General features: G+C 51.0%; 1 protein-coding gene across 3 annotated transcripts in view; it reads right to left on the reverse strand.

The window, feature by feature from the left end:
- The window catches only part of LOC105698447 (neuronal acetylcholine receptor subunit alpha-7), a 49,601-nt gene that overhangs the window by 16,136 nt on the left and 9,468 nt on the right, over positions 1-23,997 (reverse strand). Inside the window, exons 1-4 of one of the 3 annotated variants that reach the window (XM_012422719.1) lie at positions 20,606-20,658; positions 9,012-9,322; positions 6,753-6,797; positions 4,210-4,319 (exon numbers count right to left, since the gene is read on the reverse strand). In XM_012422719.1, coding sequence (XP_012278142.1) covers positions 4,210-4,301 — 92 coding nt within the window. In that variant the 5' untranslated portion in view covers positions 4,302-4,319; positions 6,753-6,797; positions 9,012-9,322; positions 20,606-20,658. Of the gene's footprint in view, positions 1-4,209; positions 4,320-6,752; positions 6,798-9,011; positions 9,323-20,605; positions 20,749-23,997 lie in introns of those variants that run through there. The other 2 variants (XM_012422717.1, XM_012422718.1) reach the window with 2 other exon arrangements.

Raw genomic sequence — 23,997 nt, forward strand, 5'->3', positions numbered from 1 at the left:
ATATTTTACGGGCACCTATCGCGTCGAGTGTTTTTTGGATGGACCACTGCGTCTCGGTTCACCGACTGCACCGTGTTACGCGTACCTATACATCGGCTGCGTTGCTGCGAGGTGCGGAGTTACGCGTCGTGTCGGTTAAAAAATGGGAAAGATACGCGTCGGACGAGGGGACGGCCAGGCGAAAATCAGGGAAAAAGTCGTTCTAAATCCATGGGAATTAGCGGGATCGTTTTTAACGGGGTAGGTTTATCGTTTTTTCGACCCCGGACGCGATCCTCATTTCCCGGTAATTACGGCCGCAAAGCTGACGACTACTTATCCATAGGTTCGGGCATAGCTGGCCGGGGCATAATGTGCTTCTTGTGCCTCTGTGCTCTGCACTCTGGCAATGTTGTCCGGCGTCGCAGCGCGCTTCCGAGACACCGGTTGCATAATTGAACCGAAACTACACTGCGGATATTTGTGCGGTAAAATTACCGAAGTCAGGGGCCGCAGAAGTCTCTCGTGATCTCGCCGCATGTGTACGGAACTCGTTACCGGATGACCCCGAACGCCAAAGGAAATCCAGTAGCGAGATAAAGCGTTCCCTCCGACCAGCGCCAGATGCACTTCGCCACCGGAAGCAAAATGCAATCTCGACCGGAAGGAAACCGGGACCCCACCCGCGAAACACGCCAATTTCCTGAGGATTAAGCCCTCCGCAGTCGGACCCCCGAAATGCGACGGAAGAACGACGAAATCCGACGAACCCTTCCCCGGAAATCACGGGGGGGAATAAATTGGAACACGCATCCATTAAATCCGCGCCCCGCCCTTCGAGTAAATATTCACGAATTTTTTATCCCGGTCCCATTAAGAAATCAGTGCGCGCCAGGTGCGAGAGATGCATAATTAAAATGCAAGTAGGCTGCGGAGATATTTGCCCGGGAATCGTCGAACTGCCTTGCGAGGAGGTCGGGCGTAACCGAACATCGCGACGCTGCGAAAAGGTACTTTTTATAAGTGACACCGTACTCCACCATCGTGAGTATGTGTAAGTTTTACCGAGAGAACTCATTATCAGATTTCCCTAGACGCCAAAGGACATCTACTGGCAAGACAAATTGTTGGCTGCGGCATGCAGCAAGTTTTCTGTATCGCACATGACTAATAAGGAAAGTGCACCGAGGCGAACTCGAGGTTTACCTATTCGGCGCAAACAAATTTACAATTAGTTTAATGTTGCCGGAAGCTTAATAACGGAGCACCGAGCCAAGGGCGATAGTTTGCTGTCTCGTTGTCCAGGGATTAATAATTCAGGATATTGTGCGTCCACGGACACATAATTTCTCTCGCGAATATCGATCCGTCCTCGGATTCGTGGGGAAAGAAATTGAGAAATTCCGGCGCCCTAACGTCTGGGAAAACGATCGATCGCAAGGAAATGGAAAAATTGGAAGATTCAGCGATCGCACCCTAAGAAGGATGAGAGTACATCCGCGGTCGGTGTAATTAAAATAACACCGACGGAAACACGTTCGTTAACCCTGTGGAGGCGGAAGATGGCTTTTTCCGGTGCTCATTGCAGTGAGCTCAAATCTCCCGCCCTCAAAGGGTTAAAGAGTCTTTCGAGGAGCTTTCTTAGGGTCCCGTCGGGGCCGTCGGTATAATAAAGGGATGCTCATGAACCTACCAAAGGAGGCTCTATCTGCTTTGTCTCAGGTGCCAATAGCCATGAAATCGCCCTCTCCACAGTCGACGATACTTTTGACGTTTCTAAATCACTTTTTTGCCTTCCCTCTGAATTTTTTACATCGCTTAACCCTTTTCGCGAACGAGATCCGCAAATTAGAGACTCCTACGCCGGGGAATATATGGTTATACTTTTTCCGACAGTTCAGACAAGTTTCATAGAATCAAGCCGTCAGCTTTCCTCGCGGAAGCGCGGACTTAAATAGAAGCCGAAAGATAAAAGTAAAGAAAAAGTCGGCGACACGGCTGCATGCGCTCAAAATATTGTTCCGCTTCCGGAGAACCGTCCGAAAGCTTTTCGCGAAAAAGAAGGTCCTAGACAGAAGGCGCTCCCTCCGAAAAAAGGGAACAGCTGACCAGCTGTTTCGTCCTTCGAACTTCCAAGGACCGCAAATGGCGATGTAAATATTCTTCGCCAATTCTATTCGCGAGTTCTCGCCGGCCGGCACTTTCCAAATTCGAGGAGTCATGTAACTGTCGTTAGATATGGAGTACAGGAGTCTAGATTATTTTTTGAACGTTCCATCGAAAATTATCGGAAGAAAAGGTCGAGCCACGTCCCTCCCAGGACGACGTAACGCTCCCCCAACAGCTGCGAGTGCAATCCTTACTTTCTTACGTGTTCGTATATATAAATTCCCGAAACGTGAGCGGGATCCTCCATTTCCCCTAGGTGCAGCCATGGAGCGCGGTTAGATTTCGGAAAGACTCTCGGGGCTACGTCCAGAGAAAACGCGAGAATTATTCCAACTTTCTAAGTGTCAAGGAGGAACCACGGAGGAACTCCTAGGGGAACTTTGGCGTCTGCCAGATTGTGTTCCTAAGCTGAGAATCGCGAACAACTCCGACGAGAGACCAGGCCGATCGAGCACCGAACAAACGAGGAACTGCGAGAGCCGATACTAATGCGGATTGTTTCGGTCTTACCGTTGTAGACGTTAAAACATCTATCACGTTTCCCGGGACGAGTGAAAATCAATCGCGATATTAGTTCTCTCTTATCTCGATTTAGGTTACTCGGGTTAAGTTACCAGGAACTCAACACCGGTGGTTCCTAAAAACGCAGGCGTCGACCCTATTGGATTCCGGGCAACTTCGCGAGGTCCCCCGAGCAAAATAGCGGGGTAAATTTTTCCTTAGAAAAATTCTAGAGACCTCTAAATTGTGCCCCTGAGCCGAAAGAAAGAGCAGAAAAACTCAGCCGAGGAAGGAGGACGATAAAAGAACGAAAGGAAAAACCGATCTTCGCGCGAGCTCCTACGAGAGTAAATACCTGAGGTGGTTGATATTCCTCCTTAGACGTTAAACGAGAGGTTGAAAAAAGTCGCAGAATCCGACGAGAGACGTACAAGTTTCTTTGCCAATAAATAGGAATTTATGTTCGAATCGAGCGTAGGGATATTTTAATTTTGGTATATTTGAATTCGAAGTGGTAGTTCAGATTAAGCGAAAAGACGCGAGCGTCATTCGATGTTGCAAGCGAGATAGCGAGCTGCAAGGAGGAATTTCTGGGCAGCCTCGAATGTATACTTTTAAGCCGGAAGAAGAATGAAAAACTCCGGCGAAGAATGAGGACGAGAGAAAAATGAAAGAGGGGGTCGATTCTCGCGCGAATTCTTTCACACTCGCCGCCATTACGGCCACTCTTCGGCATCGTTCTCGATGCCGAAGATCGCTACGTTTTCGACGGGCGGAAACCGTGCACCGATTTCAACTATTTCGAACGTTCCGCTTCTCTCTCGGCTTGTTTAAATACTGAATCAAAAAGGGTCGCCCAAGAAGCAAGGAACGACGCCATTTCCAGCCCGCTCTTCGGCTCTCGCGATTCTTGCAGCCGCCTTTCAGCTCGTTCAAATAAAAGCTTCCAAGCCGTGAGTTTCGATCAGCGATTAGCCGAGACCTATCGTTTATCAAACCCTGCAGCCCTGTAATGCGACGTAAACAGTCAGAAATTTGCGAGCTCGGCGGTGCTCATCAAGCTCCAGTCAGATTATTGGAACACGAATCTGGGGCGAAGTTCAGCTCCGCTCGACTGTGGCCCCTAAATCCAAAATGGGCTAAGTGCCAAAGTAGAAATTTTAAGGGAAGAAGAGATACCGAACCTCGGTTCCATTCATGGAAGTCTCGTATCATCCATTTTAACCCTTTAACTACTGCGGAGTCGGACGTGGAGCTGTACCGTCTGCACGGATAGCTGGCCCGCGAAGTGCAAATATTTTACATGAACACGATATTCATCCGTCGCCTTGAATACATAGGAATAAAGGGGGCAACTATAATGGCGTTTCGTAAAAAACCGCGTCAGATGGAAGCCACTTTAGTTGCGCTTCGTAAAAAAACGCCAGTAAGTCCGAAGCCACTTTAATGGCGCCTCGTAACTAAAGAGTTAAATCGACTCCGCAAACACCGGGGTAACTTCGGTCTACGTTGCCCTCGACCCCTGGCCACATTTGTTTAAATTAACTACCCCTAACTTACCTATTGTACATGAGAACGTCGGGTTTCCATAGTCTATGAGGTGGAATCCTTAGATCTCTCACTCCACCGTACTCCGAAGTGTTCCACCGCATGTTGACGTCGTTCCATTCCTGAAACGATTAATCCAGAGTTTATTTTTTAATCTCCACGATCGACTAAATCGTCGTTAAAGTTACTAGAGGCCAATTCGACCAGCCGAGAAATCGGTAAAAATTGATTGAATCGACGGTCGTCAAATTCTCACATTATTTCGACCGTGAAAGGATGGCACGATCTCTGGAAGTGATCGCACTATGCGATTACTGCACAGAGGAGAGAGTAAAGGCAAATATTCAAGGTCACGCGAAATGACCGCGTAATGAGTGTCATGCACGTACCCGTGGCGCAATCGCGTGGCATTAATTGACATAATGTTCCATAATCCCGGGTAGCGATGCATCGATACGAGCAACATCGTCGCCCGTATTATGAAATAATACCGCGCGATTATATCTGAAAGCCAGGAATCGGGAGGCCTCCTTCCGTTATTTATCTCGCCCTCGAAGACGCTGGTACAGAGTTAAGCCTTATCCGAGAGGCGAAGGGTCTCCTATTATGGCAATTACTAGATCGTCCTTGATTGATCCAATGCCATAGCGTTAATTTAGAATTAGATTTAGATTAGTTAACAAATCAATTCGACTACGTTAACGGTACGAGCGTACCTACGCTCAAACCGCGCGACCCTTCGCGCCATCATAACCTCTTAGCCAAGGGTAGAGAATCGCCATAGAACCCTCGTGGTCAAGGCGCTCGTCTCCCTTTTTCGATGTTTTAGAGGTCTCTTTTTGAAGAGCGCCCTTCTGTGGCTCTTGACTCATATGGAAACCATCAAGTGGCAGACTTTTCCAAACCTTCCGAGAAGGACAATTTATTTCTTTAGCGCTTAAGCCTCGCTTTTTTAATTTCGGCATGTACTCGATAAGAGGAAATTTGTCCTCATATTCCTTTGGTCCTTTTGAGAGTTCCTTCTCAGAAGTACTTCTCCAGGAGTCCATTTTGCAGTCCCTATCTACACCTCCTTCACTGCATTAACTTCCCTTTCTACGTTTCTTTGCAAGCAATCGACTGCGTTGCAAAATGCAGCCCGTTTTTGCTCTCAACCTATCCTCGGAGACCCTTCCAAAACTCCGCCCTTTGAAAACTTTCTCCGAGGCCTCCTTATCCTGAGATTTTTATCGCCAAGGCAGAATTTGTTTATCCGACAAAAAAAAAAGAACTTTCTCCGACACCGACGCGACTAGCCATTAGTTTCAACGCGAACTCTTTCGCTCGGGTCGTAATATACAAACATTGTCGCACAGTTCACTGTTCCATGTACGCAAATAAACATTCATCATTACAAGAAAGTACTCGCGGGAGTTTTCGTTTAAAGTTAGCGCGAGATTTGTCGCACTGCATGGAACAATTACGTAGATCGGAAATATTTGACTAGCCTAGTTAACGCTCTCGGCTTTCCTTTCCCTTTACTCGTCAGACATTGAAAAACTATCGTTTCGAGAATTACTTAATCTCCCCGAGCCTCGAGTTAAAAAGTACTTCTTCCCTCTTTCTGGATCACGGTAGCGATAATCCGACCAAGCTACGTTTTCAAGAGAACTTTCGATATCGCAGCCTGCGCGGATACTAATTTAATAATGAAAACTGTGCGATCGATAGTCGATTAGCGCTTTGCGATAAGTGAACCGCTCGAAGTCGCCCCTTTCTTTACATCCCGACTCGGCCCTGCAATTATTCGGACTTGCTGACTCGCACACAGCCAGGAAAATAATAAGTGCCGGTCTCGACCACGAGGAAAGATAATCGAGGGAATATTCGCGTGGCGCAATTGATATAAAGGTCTCGTGAGGTGGTTGAAAACGCGTATTTACGCTATCGAAAAAGAATTTGGGCGAACGCGTCCATTCTGAATTCTATACCCGATTGTTTTTTTTTTATTCCTTCGGTCGGGGCGCGATTAAGTAATAAAAATGTCGCGCGCGGCAATCGATAACCGCTTTGTGATACGCGACCGGTCGGTTCGAAATCGATCTTTGTTTTCCCCTTGATTCGGCCTCGCAATTACTCGGGCTTGCTGAGTTGCATTCAGCCTGGGAAATAATGAGTGCCGGTCTCATCTGTATAAGCAAGGATAATTAAGGGACGATTCGTTCGGCAAAATATAACGAAGCTTTCGAAACGCCCGCGATCTGGAAAGAGAGACCGGCTCGATAGTTGTTTCAAAGTCGATATATCAATAGGGCAAACTCCACTCGGTGCAATCGTTCTACTCGAATTTAGGTCATTGGATAGCTGTTCTTGCAGAGTTTGATGAGGCTTAAGCCTTTGGAAATGAGCACCGAGAAGCGTTTCCAAGCGGAGGGCCTGTTCCTCATAAAACGAAATATTACTTTGCCGATTGCTCCAATAACGCTTCTCGTATTCCGGCCGTGTCGCCCCCACTAAAAGTATTTCCCTCGCGGGTCCTCTCGATTCCGGCAATTTTCGACCAACAAGGAACTCACCAATTTCAGCCAGAGGTTGGTGATCAGTAGCTGGTTCTTCTCGTCCTGAAATTTTAGGAAAAGGCATATATTTGACACACGTCGACGGGTGCGACGACAACGTCGGAGATACCTCTCGTACATCCATGCAAGTGACGTCGAAATCTACATCTACCCTCAAAGAATCATGCTCTACGATGCGTGCAATTCTTCTACATCCATACCATGCAATCGATGTGACGAAGAAAATAAATATTAGGTTTACAATAGTCACTGCTTTTCCTCGAGTTTGAACCTCGGTCGTCCTGGCACCTGTTCGAAATCCGTGTACTAAAACGTACGTACCGTCACAACGAATCCTGTACTTATATATTAATTTTAACCCGAGAAATCGATAAAAAACGGTCACGACGTCGGCCGCGAAGGTGTCCGTCGCTGTACCAAATTTCGGGCTGGAATAGATAAAGCGATAAAGTGTTGTTACCGATATTTACGTAATTATCGCAAAATCCAGCTCGAAATTCGACCCTATCGCGCAGTTTGAGTAAATAACGCTTTCCGGCTTGATTCCAGCTAGCCGGGAGCTTACGGGGAGCGAACGGAATATCGGACTTGAATCACGTTAATTAATTAAGCGAAATAAGCCGCTACGTTGTTCCCGGGGCGAGACAAAAGGCGCGCCCAGGGGTCGGGAGAAAAATCGGCGACTGGGGATTAAATATTCCAGAAAAGTGGTGAGCTTTGTCTCGGGAAATCATTAAGGGCATCCGCGGTCGTAACATCGCGCGCCTTAATTAAGTAAATTCCATGAACGCGCGAATAATTCGGGCACAGTGGAGAAAAGTGATTCGATAGAAAGAGAGGTCCGCGCTGAACCCGAAGGGAGCTCCCGGTAGGAAGGAACCCGGTAGAAGGGGTTGAAGCGGGTCGCTGATTGCACGCGTTCCACGAGCAGTCGACGTGGCGGTAATAATCGGTGTCTGGGTTTATATTCCGGATTTGCAGATTTCCTGATTTTCCGATTTCTGGGGCCGCGCCCGGGAGGAGGGAGAGACATCGTTCTCGGAGCGATCGAGGCGCTTCCCCGAGATCTTATAAAACAAAGCCCGGGCATTCGAAATCGGAAACTCGGTCTCGGGAAATTCGATGCAAATTTAATCTCGGGGCTTAGGGTGAAAAGGCTTCGAGGGCAGGAGCACGGAATGCACCGATCGGGAACCTCGTCGTTCCCGGAACGGGACTCCGCGTTTCCTCACCGAGCGTGAACGCCGACCGGTGTCTCTCGTCTTTGAAGTCGCGATCTCTCAAAGAGTGACCCGATTTCGCGGGCCAGCCAGTGCACGTATTTACTTCCTGGCCGGGGATGCAGCCTTCGCTTGGCGGAATCGCAATAACGACGCAGTGGGCGGTAACGCGATAACGCCCGGCGGTGCCTTCGAGCCCGGTCGAACGTTTCTTTCTAAACTCGAGTCATCCGATAAATGAACCCAAGGCTGGAACGCACCCCTTCGAGAACCCGTCAGGAGAGCCGCCGGAATTAACGGGCACTCCCCAAGAAGCGTCCCTTAACTTCCGAAAGGACCTCCCGAGACGTCTCGATTTCGCCCCCGCCTTGATTCCGCGAGGGCCGCGACAAGGGTGGAACGGCATCTCCTTTTCTCCGGATAAACCGTTATTCCACTGACCGGAAATCGAGCCGCGAGTCGATTTTCTCCCTAAAACGAGTTTCATCCCCAAACCGCTCGCTCGCTCTTCCGCCTTTTCGGGCTTCTCGCGCGACTGCGCTCTCGCTCGATACCACCTTGTTACGATTATTAACGTCGTAATGACTCGAAATTTTCCAAAGACCCTGCCCCTGCCTCTGTGTTTTGCCAAGATCCGACCGCCGCCCCGTGGTACTCTTATTACCGGCAGGTATCTTCACTTTCGTCCGCGGCGTGAACTTCACAGCGTCGACGTTAAAGCTTAACGAGGCATCCTCTGCCCGTTATTGTGCCCGTCAAAGAAGTCACGCTTCAGATCGATACCCGCCACTCTGAGCGTGAAACCAGACGCTTACACGGATTTATGAGTCTCAGGAATGACGCCTTTCGGCCCGGCCGGCATCCCTCTTCGAAAGAGCTAAGCCACCTGGAGGAGCCGTAATTCCTTCCTCAAAAGAGTTAACCAGGAAGTCGCGACCTACGGTATCGTGCATTATTTATCTTTCCCGAGAAGATTCCTCGTTCGCGCCGAGGGCTTACCGCCCGACCCCGACTTTCGCCGAGGAAATTAATTTACCTGGATGGACGGATACTTCGTACGGTCTCGGCGCCGCCATCTTGTGGACGCGCGAATCTCTGGAACAAACCGTCGCAGGAGTCCTCGATGTAACCGGATTTAAGAATCGACCTTCTGGCGAGAGGCCTTCGGTCTCTTTCCGAAGAGTTAAGCCACTCGGAGATGTTGTCGTTCCTCGGTTTATCAATGGGATCGAAACGTCGTGGAGCACTCCGCGCCTCTCGAGGACGACATTTTAGAAGCTCTCGGTCTTTTGGCGGCTTTCGCTCTCGTTCCGTCTTCTGACATTAGATGTTGGTTCGTATGACATCCTGCCGACATTTATTTTTTAAGAGAACCTTCTTGCTCGGTCTGAGCGCCGGTCTTGCGAGGATTTAAGGATTTCGAACGTGATGTTTCTCCCTCCGTCTTCCCCGAATAAGGAAATCTTTCCGTGAAGGGTTTAGAAGGTGGAGAGACTTATGAATCTTGGCCTTCCAAATTACTTGGAAGATAACAAAATGATTATTGATGAATTGTAAGTTTTACGTGTAAACGAGTATGAGAAAAGGGCGAAGCTATTTATGTAACGAAACGGTGGCAGCTGATTATACGCGTTAAGATTGACAAATCCTCGTTTATTATAAAGCGAAACTGTGAAAATAGGTCGTTGGTGATTTGAACCGCATCGAGGTCGTTGCCCGTGGCGAATAGGTAACGTAGCGGAAGTGCCGCAACGCGAGGGTAAAAAGGGCGTTTTATTATCTTTTCCTGATGGCACTCTGACGGAAAATCGAAAAGCTCATTACGGGTAAATAGATAGCTTGGCCATTTGGTTTCGACCCGCAAAACATCCGCGGCAAACCGAATCGGTGAAAAGCCGGGTAGCTACCGACGGGCTACCCTTCGATAGGCCATAACAAGGAGCTGACGCTTGCGCAATTATTTATCCACACGGTTTAACCTTGATTATGCCGAATAAACGATACTACGTAAATTGGGCCGAATTAGGAGCAATCAATTCGTTCGGGTTGTTTGCAAACATTCCGGGTCATGAAATTTTATAAATTCGCGGAAACCAGCGGAATCGATTGGAACCGTACGAACCGCTGACGCGAGCTAATGGAGATACGAGAAAATTAACCGCCACATTTTCGAGGAAGAAAACCGAATCGCGGGGGGAAAATTCGAAATGCGTTCCTTTGTCAGGAGTGTCACATCCGAGGAATTGGATGCACTTCCCTGAGAAACACTCAATGATTCTCGTTGAAAGCCTTCCCTGTTCCCTCGAGGGTTCTCGAGTTATCAAAAATGGCGGTCATTTCCAAACGAAAATGGGGAAATTCAGAGCGTTCGGTTTGCGGCTTGCATTGAATCCGACGTCACTTTTTAATAAATTAGAGACCTTTCGGCCGTCTGGCGCGCCCGAGTGGAAGTACATATTGAATGGTGCGCCCCGTACTACGCCAAATTGAAAGCACCTTGCTTTTCCTCTTTCTTTCGAGGCTTTAGAGTATCCGAAAACGGCGGTTACTCCGGAATCCTCTGCGGCGACGTATCCGCATTCACTGCGTTGCAAGACGCGTCCCTGAAACGGATCCTGCGGCTCCTCGGAGGCGCTCGAGGATCCGAAAGGACCCCCGGCGGAGTGCGCGGCGAATTACCGCAAAACGGCTAGGTAATATTCCAAATTTGTACATCCGCAGACCATACTCCCCAAGGCGGTCGACCATACGGCCGTATTTTATCCAATAATAAAGTTACGTCAAATTTCGGGGTCAAAAGTGGCTCCAGGGACGATACGCGACTCCGCCAAAGCGACGCGATTCGGAACTGGGTTGAAACAATCCGTGTCCGAAAACCCCATTCTCTATTTGATCGCGGAGTTGATTTTCGAGGATTTTGCGCGCATCTGCCGTGACCCGGCCAACTCTTGCAGTTTGCAGCAGCGGATGTCGAGGGCCGACCTGCGACCGACCTGGTCAGGGAATAATGCATCGACGAGGGAAACGACGTTTAGGCGTCGCCACGTTACTTCCACGGAATATACTCCTGTATTTTTCATGCCAAGATATTTGGTCGCACCTGCCGTTGACGAGCGATTCGTGCGGTTCGAGGATATTCCCAGGATCCGCCATGGAGATTTTCAAAGTAACCGGAAACTGCGAGCGGCGGTATTACTTTCCGTAATAAATTGTTCCCGACCGACGAGGCGTTCATTTTTCACATCAATTAAGGCTCCTGTTTCCGTTCCGCCATTTTGGTTCCGAAGGAGAGCCCCATCCTTGCGGGTTTCCGATTCGACCTGGCCTCTCTTCGGTTTCGTTTTCCTCGGAGGGGTATCGACGTGGCTGCCGAAAATTGCGAAATTACGGAAATAAGCGGTTTCGTCAGTTTCCAAGGGGAGTAAATCCTCTCCGGTGGAATCGCGATCCCTCCACTCGGGCAATTAAGGAGTCGATTGCGGGAATCCGAAACGAACAAGGAACGTAATGGCACATCTCGGCCGAGTTCTTCGTTTCCTCGAAACGAGAGAGCCACCTTACGGCACGAGGGTCTTAAAGGTTCCGCCACGGATGTGCACGGTACGTGCAATTATTGTGCACTTGAAACACATTTCTCTGGTGCAGTCACGGCTGGCTTGTGTGGATATCAAAAAGCGCAGACAGGCCTGTAGGGAACGTGTCGAGTAATAAGAATTCAGGTCGTAATTACACACGGGAGACTTCCAGCATCTCTCATTACCGGCCTTTGTAACGCTTTCTCTCTCCGAGGTTAACGAGTGGATGTCTGTCAACCGTTCTAAGCTCTCGGACCGGCGAAACGCGAGACTCCGCTTATTAGGTCCACACCTCCGATCGAGGCTTGAAAATCTCGCCGACTTCCTGTCAGAGATACATTTCTTGTCCAGACTTCACCCCGAATCGAGACTCTAAACTAATCAGCAACAAATCGTCCTCCAAATCCTCCCTCCTCCTTCCAGCCTTCCCCTGCCAGGGAACTCCATTCCCGGGATATAATCGTCCTTATTTTTTTTCTCCTTTCGTAATACCCCTGCATACGGATATAACTCGGTCGCCTTGACATTGTTACGTCCTCTTATTGTATCCGGGGACTTCATTGTCGGCGAATCGAGGGCTGTTCCGCAGGTACCAAAATGGCGTTCCAACAGCTTCAGCGCAGTTTCCTCCGAAATTCTTCCTCGAGATCTAGGAATCGTTTCCAATGCCGGGAGATCGACCAGTGGTCTTCGTCGTTTGGTCTTCGAGGGCTCGGAAAATTGCCAGGGGCAATCGCAGCCTCTCCTTGGAAGGGCTTGAAAAACGAGTAGCCATTAATCGACGCCTCGTTCACGGCTTATCCTCTCGGCGATCGATTTTCCCGGCGTCTTTGGTTTCGCAGAGGCTAGAGGAGGACGTAATTCGGCTGATTATCCTCGACTGTAGCTTGGGTTTCGATTTTGACGTTTCGGCCCGTGTACTCCCGGACCCTAGCCGGAGGAGGTGTCCATGACACGATGATAATGATACCCGACTCGCGGCGGCTCCCAGCCGGGGACTTGAACACGCTCGAAAAATTATGCCATCTCTGCAGATGCGGTCCGCAAATGGCGCTTCAACTTCTGGGCAAGGAGAGAGTACTTCCCCGCTGTCCGCGACTTTACGTCCTCGCCCTCGAATACGAGCGTACCGAGGGCCGGGACATTTATTTCGTTTTCGCGTTACCTGCCGTGACGTCCTGGAGTCATCTTGGTGTCATCTCGGAGTCATTTTGGGGTAGGAGCGATATGCGCCTTCGGGAACACCCATGGACCGGGAAAGGAAACCCAAAAAGGGGTTTTATATGTCTGCCCGACATGCGGCGTCGCATCGATTCCGGATTTGGGTCAGATTTTCACTTTGAAATGGCCCTAAACAAAAGGAGGAGTGCCCATATATGAAATAACCGGGAGTAACGCGTCTCGGGGAAAACTCCGAGCTGTCGGTAGCTGCAAGATGTATGGTTTTCATAAACTGGTTGGCATCGGACCCGGCCTGCCGCGAACTTTCCAATAAGACAGTGCGAACGACACGTTTCCGCGGAGGTTGTAACAGATTGTTCGACCGTGTGCACCAGAAAACCTTCTCCGAGGTTCCGGGATGAAAGGTTGCCCTTTCGGGTCGGGAGGAGCCACATTGTCAAATAATAAGCGCCTTCAAAAATTGCCAACTCCGAGACCCTCCACGAAACGTGGCGAACGCTTCGCTGATTGCGACGCTCGAATTTCGGACTCCCACGACGAGTCCCGATCCAATTCCCTTTCCTTCCCTTTTCTCTTTTCCGCTTTTAATCGGAGTAACTTTGGCTGACGTCGTGGAAAATGGCACGAGACGATTCGATCGCGCCCTGCGACGTGTTTCGTATTGTTTTTTTTTTGTTTACGAGAGATGCTTCTTCGCCCGAGCGACGAGAAAAATGGGTCTTGGTCTTGTAAAAAGTAGGAAACCAAGACCAAAATCAAGACTCGAGCGTACAAGATGAAGAATTAAATCAACACCATGGTAGTCTTGGTCTTGCACTTGCTTATCACTATGCCCGAGAGCCACGCGGTACGATATATCGACACTCGCTCGAGGTCAGCTAAAATCCGTGCAGCTCGGAGTTTCATGAACCTCTCTGTGGAAGATAATTGTTTTTCGAAGTACACGGATAGCCGCACTTAGATCCACTCTCCAGTTTGATCTGGTATGCACGCCAGCGGCTTGGAGCCCTTTTGATCAGCCAACCTCGAATTTCCATGGGAACCGGCAGACGGGCAAGACGAGCTTCTAAGCTTTTCGAATCAATCTCGCTGGTGGCTCGAGAGAAAACCAAAAAAAAAGAGAGAGAGATAAAAGATAAATGCGCGACCGAAAACGCGTGACCTAAATTTCGGAGTCGATAGCGCGAGTAATTTTTAAACACCGTCCGCGAAACGTCACTTTTCCCCACACAAGCGACAGCGAGCGCGATGTTCCTCCAATCGAAGAACTTTCGACAGGTTCACCTGTTGCGGGACTCGATCACAAGGGAATGAAAATTTCATTCGCAGAATCAGTGCAGTGGAAACGTTTTTAATTGGACTTTACAGCCAGGTGTTCGTACGAATTTATCGAACGCCGATACGAAACAAATCTCCGGGGTGTCCTGGCGCGATCGGACGTTCTCACCCTAATTTCCTCCCTCGAACGTCGGGTACTTCTCCGAAATTAATCGAACCGAAAATAATTCACCGGGAACGCCGCTGCGACGGAAAGGTCAGAACTCGGGAATCCATGACGTAGAAAAGCGATGCAAAAGTATTATACGCGTCCCGATCGCGGAGCGGATTTTTTAACTCGACGAGATTCGAGACGGACCTGGCGAGCGTAATTCGAACAACGAAATTCGCTCGAGGACGATTCGAGTCCGGTTCAACTCTCGGCGTCGATGATTTCCCAGTTGAATACAAGTCGAGGGACCTTTCTGTCGGTGAAGTGGTGCAACTTCTAATCGAGTGGCTTCGTCTACGTTCGAGTAGGCGATCTCTCCCTCTCGCGAGGCTCTCGAGTCGTCGCCGTCGTCGCGATAAAATCTCCGACGACTAATAAGTCGAGGTCGAGACTAATGAGTCGAGGGCTGGGGGACCTGTCGAATAAAAGGCATTACCGGACGACGCATCGACGAGCAACTAATAATCGATAGGTACCAGCTAGATCCTCTACATTGCCACAGTGACACACTCGTGCACGTAACGGGAGCATCGCAAGACACATTACGCAAACGTAAGCATTAAGCGCTACCATGCGGGTGGAATAATTTATGGATCGTTATTTATTTGATCGTTTTAACATGAGTGTTTTAACCATAAGAGATAGAGAGAAAGAGAGACAGTGGAGTATACAGAGACAGATACTGAAATGTCCCACTACATACAGAGGATAATGCATGTGTGAAATTAATCGCAGGTCGAGTCAAGCTACCGTGGATGGAGATCGTCATACTGGACAAGTGTCTAAGTAATAAGAGTACTCGATGGGACGATTGCGCATCCGCGAGGATTGCAAAGAGGTATGTACCGTCGTGTACCGGAAACGCAGCAAAGAATATACACAGGAACTAGGCGCACGCGCGCGCGCGCTCGAGCGTCCTTCCGGCTGCGAATGGGCGGATCTACCACACTTTGCGTTTTCCACGGCGTTTCGGCACGCCCCGCGTTTCCGCGACCTCCGCGATTTTTCGTCACCTTGTCTTTACGTCGACCGTTGCAGCGTTTTATTGCGTTTTCCCGACGACCGCGTACGGGGAACCAATTAAGGGGCAAGGAAAAACGCCTCCGGTGGAAACGCTGCAAATATGAAATAAAACGTGAACGCGATGAACGTTATCCCCGGACGTTAAATGGACAAGCCCGTCCTTTGAAGTGCGCAACCTCCGACAAAAAGGTCGGTTAAAAAGTTCCAACGCGAAGTTAATCCCGCCTCAAAGGACGCGAAACCGCGTCCCTTGTACCGATGCCCGCGTCGATGAAACGGAAAACCCGCGGATCTCTTCGGCGAAAGTACGAAAGTCGAAAACGCGAAAATGCAAAAAGTCGAAAACGCGAAAGTGCGGCAAGTCGAAAATGCGAAAGTGCGAAAAGTCGAAAACGCGAAAGTGCGAAGACCAAAGTCCGCGTTTCCGAGGTTGCCGCCGCCGAGGTGGAAAGTGTCGCAGATTCGCCCCTTTGCGCCTGTTTTTCTCGTGTAGACCCGAAACGTGTAAGTACTCTGTGATTCGAGTGCGTGTACGTTTACAGGTGCGGTAATACACTGCGCATGGCGAGACGCATTTCAGCGGAGTCGTTTCCACGTCGAGAGACGCTTATTGGCACGTGTCGCCGATATCGGGGGCTGTAAAATCGAATTTTCGAATCCGATGGGTCCTGAATCGGATTTCGAGAGGCGTCACCGCGCGGGCGGCTCGTTCTCGACGTTCGTAAATAGTTAATGCCGTGTTAATCCGCGGAATGGAAGGACCGAGGAAGGACGAGATTAATGGGGGGAAGGGGAGGGAAAAATGTCAACTCGGTGGACGAATGAAATATTATAACGCAGCCTTAGGCCCGAGGAATCCTCAAGGAATCCGCGCGGAATTCTCTCGGAATCCTGGAGGAGAACCAACGCGGACGTTTCCTCCGGCGATTCGTACGGGAGGAAATTTAAATTTCCCGCGAGGAAGGCGAGCGTTAACTCGCGGAGGAACGTCCCCCAGGGCCGCTGTCGGGAAGTTTCGCGTCCTAGGATATGTTTTTAAGAGGGGAGCGCCTCCTCGGCGAGCTCCGCAAAAACCAGGAAGGAGATGCGTCGGCCGAGAACTTTCCTATCTGGAGGAGGCCTTCCTCGAATATTTCATCAGGGCCCGGGAAGCGGTAAACAGCGCCGGGAAACGCCCCACTGGAACAATTATCCACGTCAGGACCGCTGTTAACTGTTTTGCCGGGGTATAATGCCCCGTTTTATAATACCCCCGTGCTCGACGTCCTTGCGAAATCACTTCGCGGTAAGTGTCCTCGCACTTAAGCCGCGCTAAACGACCGATCAACGCACGGAAGCCATTTCTCCGCGCTTTGCGCTCCGTAATCGTCGGGCCTCGGAAAGCGTTTTTCTTTCGAGCCTACCCCCGTCTCTATCTCGCCTTTCCCGTTTACCCACGATACGGACGTTTTGTCCCGCGGTCTTTTCCCGCGTTTTCCGTCAATCCCTTGGATATCGAGAGATGGAAACGACGGAAGGATCCCGGTCGACGCGCGTTCCCAATTGGATAGTGCAAGCTTCCGAGGCTTTCGGGAAAAAAAAAAAAATAGAGAGACAACCCGAGAAGCAGGGGTGAACCCCTTCGGGAACTATTTATGAAGTGCGTTGTACTATTAGTGTCGCGGTGGTGGAGGGACTAAATATATCTTCCCGAGGCTCTCTTGCAGGTAAATTAAATGATTCTCTGGGTTAAAGTGATGTCTGGCAGCTCGATCCGTGCTCTTTCTCGTGGCACTACTGCCGGTCCATTTCAGCGACTCCACCGAGACGAGCAACGCTAACGTATTAACACGGCATCCGCGAGTACCGGGTGGTGATTCACAAAAGAGCACACCCGTCCGTCAAGCGTGAGCATCATCGAAAGATGCGACGGCTGCGAAATCGATGGCTCCTCGATGACGACGTCACGTCCGTAACATATGCTGACGTATACGAAGCGAGAAAGCTGGATTGATCAGTCGGCGAAGTAGTACCGAAGCCCAGAGGGGCTCCGACTTCCGTTTCCCTTCCTACACGAGAGCCACGGTCCGATACTAATTTTTCCCACTTCGAAGGGAACAGGATAAAAGGGTCTTCGGGAAGGAAAGCGTGCCGTGAATGCTTGCATCGAACGAAAAAAATCGATCGGACCTCCTGGCCCAACGATCGAGCCTTTCACATCCAGCAATGAGAAAATATCCTGGAAGGATCCTCTCGAAGGCTTCCCTAACGACCTAACGACAGGGGGTAGATTTTTCTCCACGAAGAAAATTACGGGGAGTCGAAATCTGCGCCTCGAATTCGAGTCACAGTATAAAGCTCCCTGCTCTCCGAAGCCACCGTATCACGCGAGAGCTTTCGGGGCCAAGTTTCACGAAGAAATATAGCGCGGTAAACCAGCTGGTGGTTTATTTCCGAGAGTATTTCGAGAAGACCGGAGACACCGATGGCCTTACGGCATTACACTTTAGCGGCCCGTAAACTTGCCGTTGCTTCGGTGCGTTTGATAGTTCCGTTTGGCGAGAGGGAAAGAAAGAAAACGGAGAACATCGCGAGCGAGTGGGAAGACGTCGAGTCGGGCCGGAAAACCCAGGGGAGCTTATCAACCTGCGTGAAAAGCGTCCGCGAAATTACATTCGTACGCGCGGTCCAGGGAAAGCCATTTCTCTCTTTATTACCTCTCCCAAGCAAGTACTCGGAGGGTTGTAATCGTTGTCACTCGTGTCGAGTGGGGCCGCCGAGGGAGAGAACTCTTGTCAAAGAAAAATGCATTCGTTAATGTTTACTGCACGGTAAACGTAACTTTGCCATTATTCTCGCGAGTGCGCTATCCAGCTCGTCGAAAACTACATTCGTTAATGATTACTTCACGGTAAACGTAACTTTGGAATTTTTCTTGAATGCATTATCCGGCACGTTAGCTGCACCCTGCCAAAAGGCATCGATTCGATTTGCGATTCCGACTTTTCCCCTAAAGGGCCGATCGTTTCCGATTACGAGTTCTTGACAAGCTCCAAGTTAGCCTTATCGAAGTTCGACTCGAGGTCGGGTTTGAAAACCCCACTTGAAGGTATACGCCGTCGAGAAGCTGGACAGTTATCGAGTAGTCCTAAGTGACGCTTAAACGTCGCCATTCGAGATATGCGCGAACTCGAAATTCGATTAGTCGTTCGAGAAGATGTCTTGGAAAATCATGACGATAAGAGAAAGGAGTGTCGGGCGGAGGCGTAAAGTGGGAATCGCGAAGAAATCCCGATTAAATGGAGGAAGAGAAAAGGAAAGAGGAAATTGGAGGGTCGTTCGGAGTCTACTTTTCCGCGGTACCGCGGCATGGCGATAAACGCGAGTGCCGCTTCTTTTCGATAGAATGCCGAAGATCCGATACATTAAGGACGTATTCCGATACATTGGGCCGCGTTGTAGCGATAGGCGAAACGCGCAAAAGACAAAAGACGTTGGCTTCGATGGATTCCTCCGGATCTGCGTGGACGGATGATTTCGTGCCTGGGAGGAAAAATCGTTCCCCCGGAGTCGCAACAATGGATTCCATCGGGGCTACCTTTTAGGAAGATGCATCGCGAGAACAAATGCGACAGTCGTTCATCTCCAAGGGAATTCCGAAAAGTCGAACCCATTGAGCGAGATATTGCGCCGCGTCTCGACGCGTGCAATCCCGCATTGCAGGAGCGCACCCTCGAATTGCATTCGGAGACCCCCGTCAAGTGGCGGCCATTTGTCCAGGAAAGACACGCGTTGGATGGCATTTTAAACACTCTCGACTCCTGTCGCGCCACTCTTCCTCGCGAGAATACTTCGGGAGAAACGGAGCGGAAACGTTTGCTAGCATATGCGCAAGGGGTAACGGAAGAGGAAAAGGGAGATTTTTCTTCGCTCGCTCGTCAGAGCCGAAAATACGGCTCGGGATTAAATAAATCGGATATGAAAGCAGAGCCGGAAGCGAACAGCGCCGGTTCGCGATCGAGGGAAGAACGATGCCGTGTTTTCCGTTGAACCGTGACACGAGGGCTTTCGGGTCGGACCTCGAGGGGGTAGGTGCGCATTAGGTGGACTTATCATACGAATAAACGGATCGGTGCTTTATTCCCGGGGACGCTCTGAAATCCGGACCGCGGAGGAAGGATTCCCCTTTTAGCGCGTGGGAAAAAACGGGAAAAAAGAGGAGAAGAAGAAGAACGACCTCGCAGAAGGGAGCCCAAATGGGTCATTCCGTGCCAATTCGCATGAAAAACGATGCACCGTCTGAGGCTTTGCCGTAATTCCGGGATCTCGCGGTCTTACCTCGACTCGCGCTCATTGTCACTCGAACCGGTGACCAAGATTTTAAAGGCATCCTCAAAGGTACGCACACACACCCCCTCTTTGCGGATCCCACCCTCGGAATTAACGTTTCAAATGGTGCCGCGCGCGACAAATTTTCAAGACCACCCTCTCTCAAAGGGAGGAACGTTCACCCCCGGAGATTCTTTCCCCGGAAACTCGTATCAAAGTTAACGTTTCCCTCGCATCCCCGGGACCCGAAAGCGCGGCATTCCGCGTCGGACGACGTCGGAATACCTTGACAAGCCCTCCAACCCGAGGAATCGTCAAAGACAAGGACCGCACCCTTTTCGCCTCTAATTTCCTCACCAAGAGAATCCCTCGACGAACGTTTAAGGAAGCCCGTGTAGGGACCAAGTTATGATATCTTTTTCTCCTCCCGACAAAACTCCGTGCAGCGTTTTTCAAACCTGTTGCTCCTTGCACATATACCGAGCACGCGGATGACCGAGGCGACCGAAATGACTCGCGGTGTCTCTTCGCGGGGGTGTACAAAAGAGAGCGACCACGTCGACGAAAAGGTCGAAGGATCATCCGCCGGGGTAAACGCCGCGTTGCGTCGAAAATGTAACGGGGATAACCGCGCTCTATTCCTGGAAATAAATTTTTATTCTACCTCCGACCAGGTTCTACCTCCAGCACCACGAGTGCGCCAAAATCGCGAGGTCGGCGTCCAACGAGAGAGGCCACTGCGCCCGATTACGACATAGCCGGAACAAAACTCGGCGTTCCGCCCTCCCGATTTCAATCATCAGGCCGAACGTTTCCGAATCCAGCCCCGAACCGACCAATCCTGCCAAAATCTACGTCCTAACGGCGTAACGCGTCTCCTGCTGCGCTCGCCATGATCAATAGTGTTCCTCGAGTGTTGGCTTGTGCTCGTAACGAATACGTGTAAGGATGTGTGTGCGTGTGAGTATATGCGCGGGCGCGCGCGCGCGTACGAGAGCGTGAGAGGCGAAAGAGTTGGATAAATTCTTATAGAGACATATTTGTGAGACTTACAACGTCGATAATTTGCATTAGAGTAAGGCCGAAGCTCAACAGAAGGGGCTCGGACTCATTACCCACAGGCCGCTCCAGCACGTTGTACGTATCCAGCAGGTCGTTTAGCAGCCGCTTCTCGTGATAACCGCCACTTACCAGCCCTAACCAATTATCACTGTCAGTCAATTTTTGACCCGGCGACTGGTGACACCACGGGTCCATCGCTTCGCATGACCCCTTCCTCCGGCGAGGGGTGCCGACGCCCCCTTCCGGGGGTCGTCTCCTCGATTCCGCGCCACCCCCCGCCGGGGGCGGATGCTTTACTTTCTCGCGAATGGAAACTTCGTAATCCCTCTCGGTGGAAACTTATCAATCAGGCCGAAGCCGGAGACTTTAAGACCCTTTAACTTGGCGGAGCGAAGAGCTTAGGGGCCGCGGGCCGCGGGCGCGAGAAAGCTCCTCCAAGAGTCGCCCCCTCCTAGGGGCCCGAGGTGCCAATTATCAGGGAGATCCAATTTTCGATAACGGACGTTACAACGGCGCCGATTATGCGCCACCCTAACGATGATACTCTCGTATAACGTGTACGCGTTTGCCGGGCCTAAGCGCTAAATAACTGTACGAAGCATCGAGGGGGTAGTGCCCCTGTTCGGGGGTTCCTCGACCATGGACGTGGGATATCTATATGGACCCCGAACGCCGATCCGAACGTGGCCCTATTCAGACTATAAACAGCAAATGGGAAGCAGCGACCAATTATACCGCTGGATTTTGTCGAGGGGAAGAAAGCAGGCAGACAATTTGCTTAACTCGTTAATAACTGCCTGTCATTTACCACGTGCCGCTCCCGGTCTGCATCGGGCCCACGACGGCAGCCATTTTGAGAAACGGAAAACAAGGGACGCTCTTATTCCCTTTGGTAGATTCCTCTCGAAACAGCTGCGCAACGCAATATGGCGGCAAGCTATCTCTTGGCGAGAAAGAGAAAAAGCAGCCTTCCTTATTCGCCCTCCTTTATTCTGGCCAGAGTCGCAAGATTATCAAGGAAGTGATCGAGTTATCGGAGTCGATATATCCTACGTCCATGCTCTCTCGACCAACTTCGCCGGTCCAACCTGCTCATCTTCTGGAGGAAGAAACCTCCCGGTGGCAAATGACGGACATTTATATCAGACCCTGCGATAAATATCGGTACTACGTGACTATCGAGTCCAACGTTACGCTCGATATGCCCGGGGACATTAAATATGCCACCATTCCCGGTGCTCGGAGAACTTTCCTGCCTGTTTACGAGTCCAAGGTACGTCGAGGATATGACGGCGATACGGACCGACAATTATGCATTGATAATGCGCCCGCGAGCGCGTATCTGGGAGGAGGAACGATCGGCTCTTAAAACGTCGTTCCGCTTTCGAGACCGCCTCGTCGAGGGTCCTCCATGTCGCGTTTGCGTATCGAGTCCAACGACAAAATTCCCGGAATAAACCGTGGATGCAAAATTCCTGGCACAAGTCGGTAAATCTCGCGGATAACCGGGAGGGGTCGAGGGCGGATCGAGGGGTCGAAAAATCCGCGGGAACTCGACGAGCCGCGGAATGCCGGAAACGCGTTTGATCGTCCACGTATCGAGTCCATTTATCGAGCAGTCGTGGACTAATAGACTGGAGACACGGGCCGTACAGGGGAGATCCTCGAAGGGGTCGAAACTTTGTCGGGTCGTCCGTCGCTCTTTGGTGCCCGAGTAATCCCAAAAGTCCATTCAGCCGTGTATCAGCCCGACTGCCAACACTCGAGAGATCGGACCTCGAGATTTCCGGAAGACGAGTTTATAGCGCAAAAACCTCCCATCTGTGGGTCAACCGAGGATGATCGATCCCCGGATTCCGCGTGACGGGGGGATGGGACCGGGGATAAATATTTACGAGAAGCCGCGTCGACGACGACGATAAGGGTGACGAGTCCGACGTGACCCGCGCTCCCAGGTGGGGATATACCTCGATATCCGGATGCCTCGATGCCGATGAACCCCGCGACCAATTCCCAAAGTGTCCGGAGGGGTCGGAGGGTCCGGAAGTTTGCTCGGCGGGACCCGATTGCACAGTTCGCGGTGGCGGTCCAATTTCAAGGTTCCAAGTGGCACGGCATTTCCAATTCCAGACACCGTTTGTCCAATTTCAAGGCTTCGAGTACAGCGTCGGGGCCCGCGTATATAGGGAGGGGCAAGGGATCCGACCGTATTAATTTAACCGAAAGTATTCCTGGACGCGAAGGGAAATCCCGGGGATCGGGAATCGCGATTCCGGAAGCGAGAGCACCGATTTCGGTCGCCCGGTCGGGGATTACGACCGGGTTGGCCGCAACACCGGTCCCGCGAATGGGAGTTTCGAAGTAGATTCCTCACGGATGATTTTACCGGCGAACCGACTCCTGGGCCCGTAAGTCGATCGTGAACTATCGATTGCCAAACTTTGGCCACCGCCGCGGCGCGGGGTATTTATACGGTGCCGCCAAGCACAGACGTGGACAACGGGTCGGAGGTCTGTTGGAGGCACCCAAACGAGCCAAATCGGTCTAAATCGGGACGACCGGCCACCAGGAACCCAAATGCTCGGTTCTGCGGGAAACGCGGGAGATGCGTGCCGACGAAGGAGCCTGGTGGCGTCAAAGGTGGACGACTGATTGACAAAGTTTCGCGGAGTGCGCCGCCCCCGGAGTTGAGGGTAAACAGCGGTTTCCCTCTTGCATCCGAGAGCGGCACGAAATTCGCCCGGTTCCGGGATGGGCGGAAAAATAAAAAGAGACGATGAAACGGCGGAAAGGACGGAACCGTGCCGTCTTCGAGCGAATGGGCGTTCGGCGAGAGCGACGTGGAGGACGCGGTGCTCGTCGCGACCTAATCCGTCTCTCCGAGTAAGGGAGCCGCGTTGAAAGTGACATCAATTGAGTCAGCGCCGAGTAAAATCGGTCGCAGTTGGTACGTCGGGGAAGCTGTCCCGGCTCCAGCTCGGAGAACCCCCCGAGGGGTTCACCTTTCATGGCGGGCACTCGCCACCGACGCGTCCTGGGAGCGATCGGTTTCCCTCTATTTTGCGCGCTGGCCAGATGGGACACGACGACGCCCCGAGGCTCTCTCCCGAAACACCTCTACCAACGCAAATACTAAGGCTAATTGACGGACTCCGTTTCGCGATCAAGAAATTCAAACATTGACCAAAGCCCTGCTAACGCGACTCCGCCAGTCGAAGCCCCGAATACCGAACTCTCCCTGTCGAAGAGGACCCTATCGGCTGCGAGCCAATTCGGCCCGCAAAGCCAAGAGACGTCGCGACGGGATTCGCCGTTTAATCTCTGCAATTTAATTGAGACAGATCGATTTCATTTCGGGGAGTTTTCGACGTTCCCCAGAGGGC

Source organism: Orussus abietinus, unplaced genomic scaffold (assembly GCF_000612105.2).
Source record: "Orussus abietinus isolate OABI.00-Male unplaced genomic scaffold, Oabi_2.0 scaffold62, whole genome shotgun sequence".
Classification (NCBI taxonomy): domain Eukaryota; kingdom Metazoa; phylum Arthropoda; class Insecta; order Hymenoptera; family Orussidae; genus Orussus; species Orussus abietinus.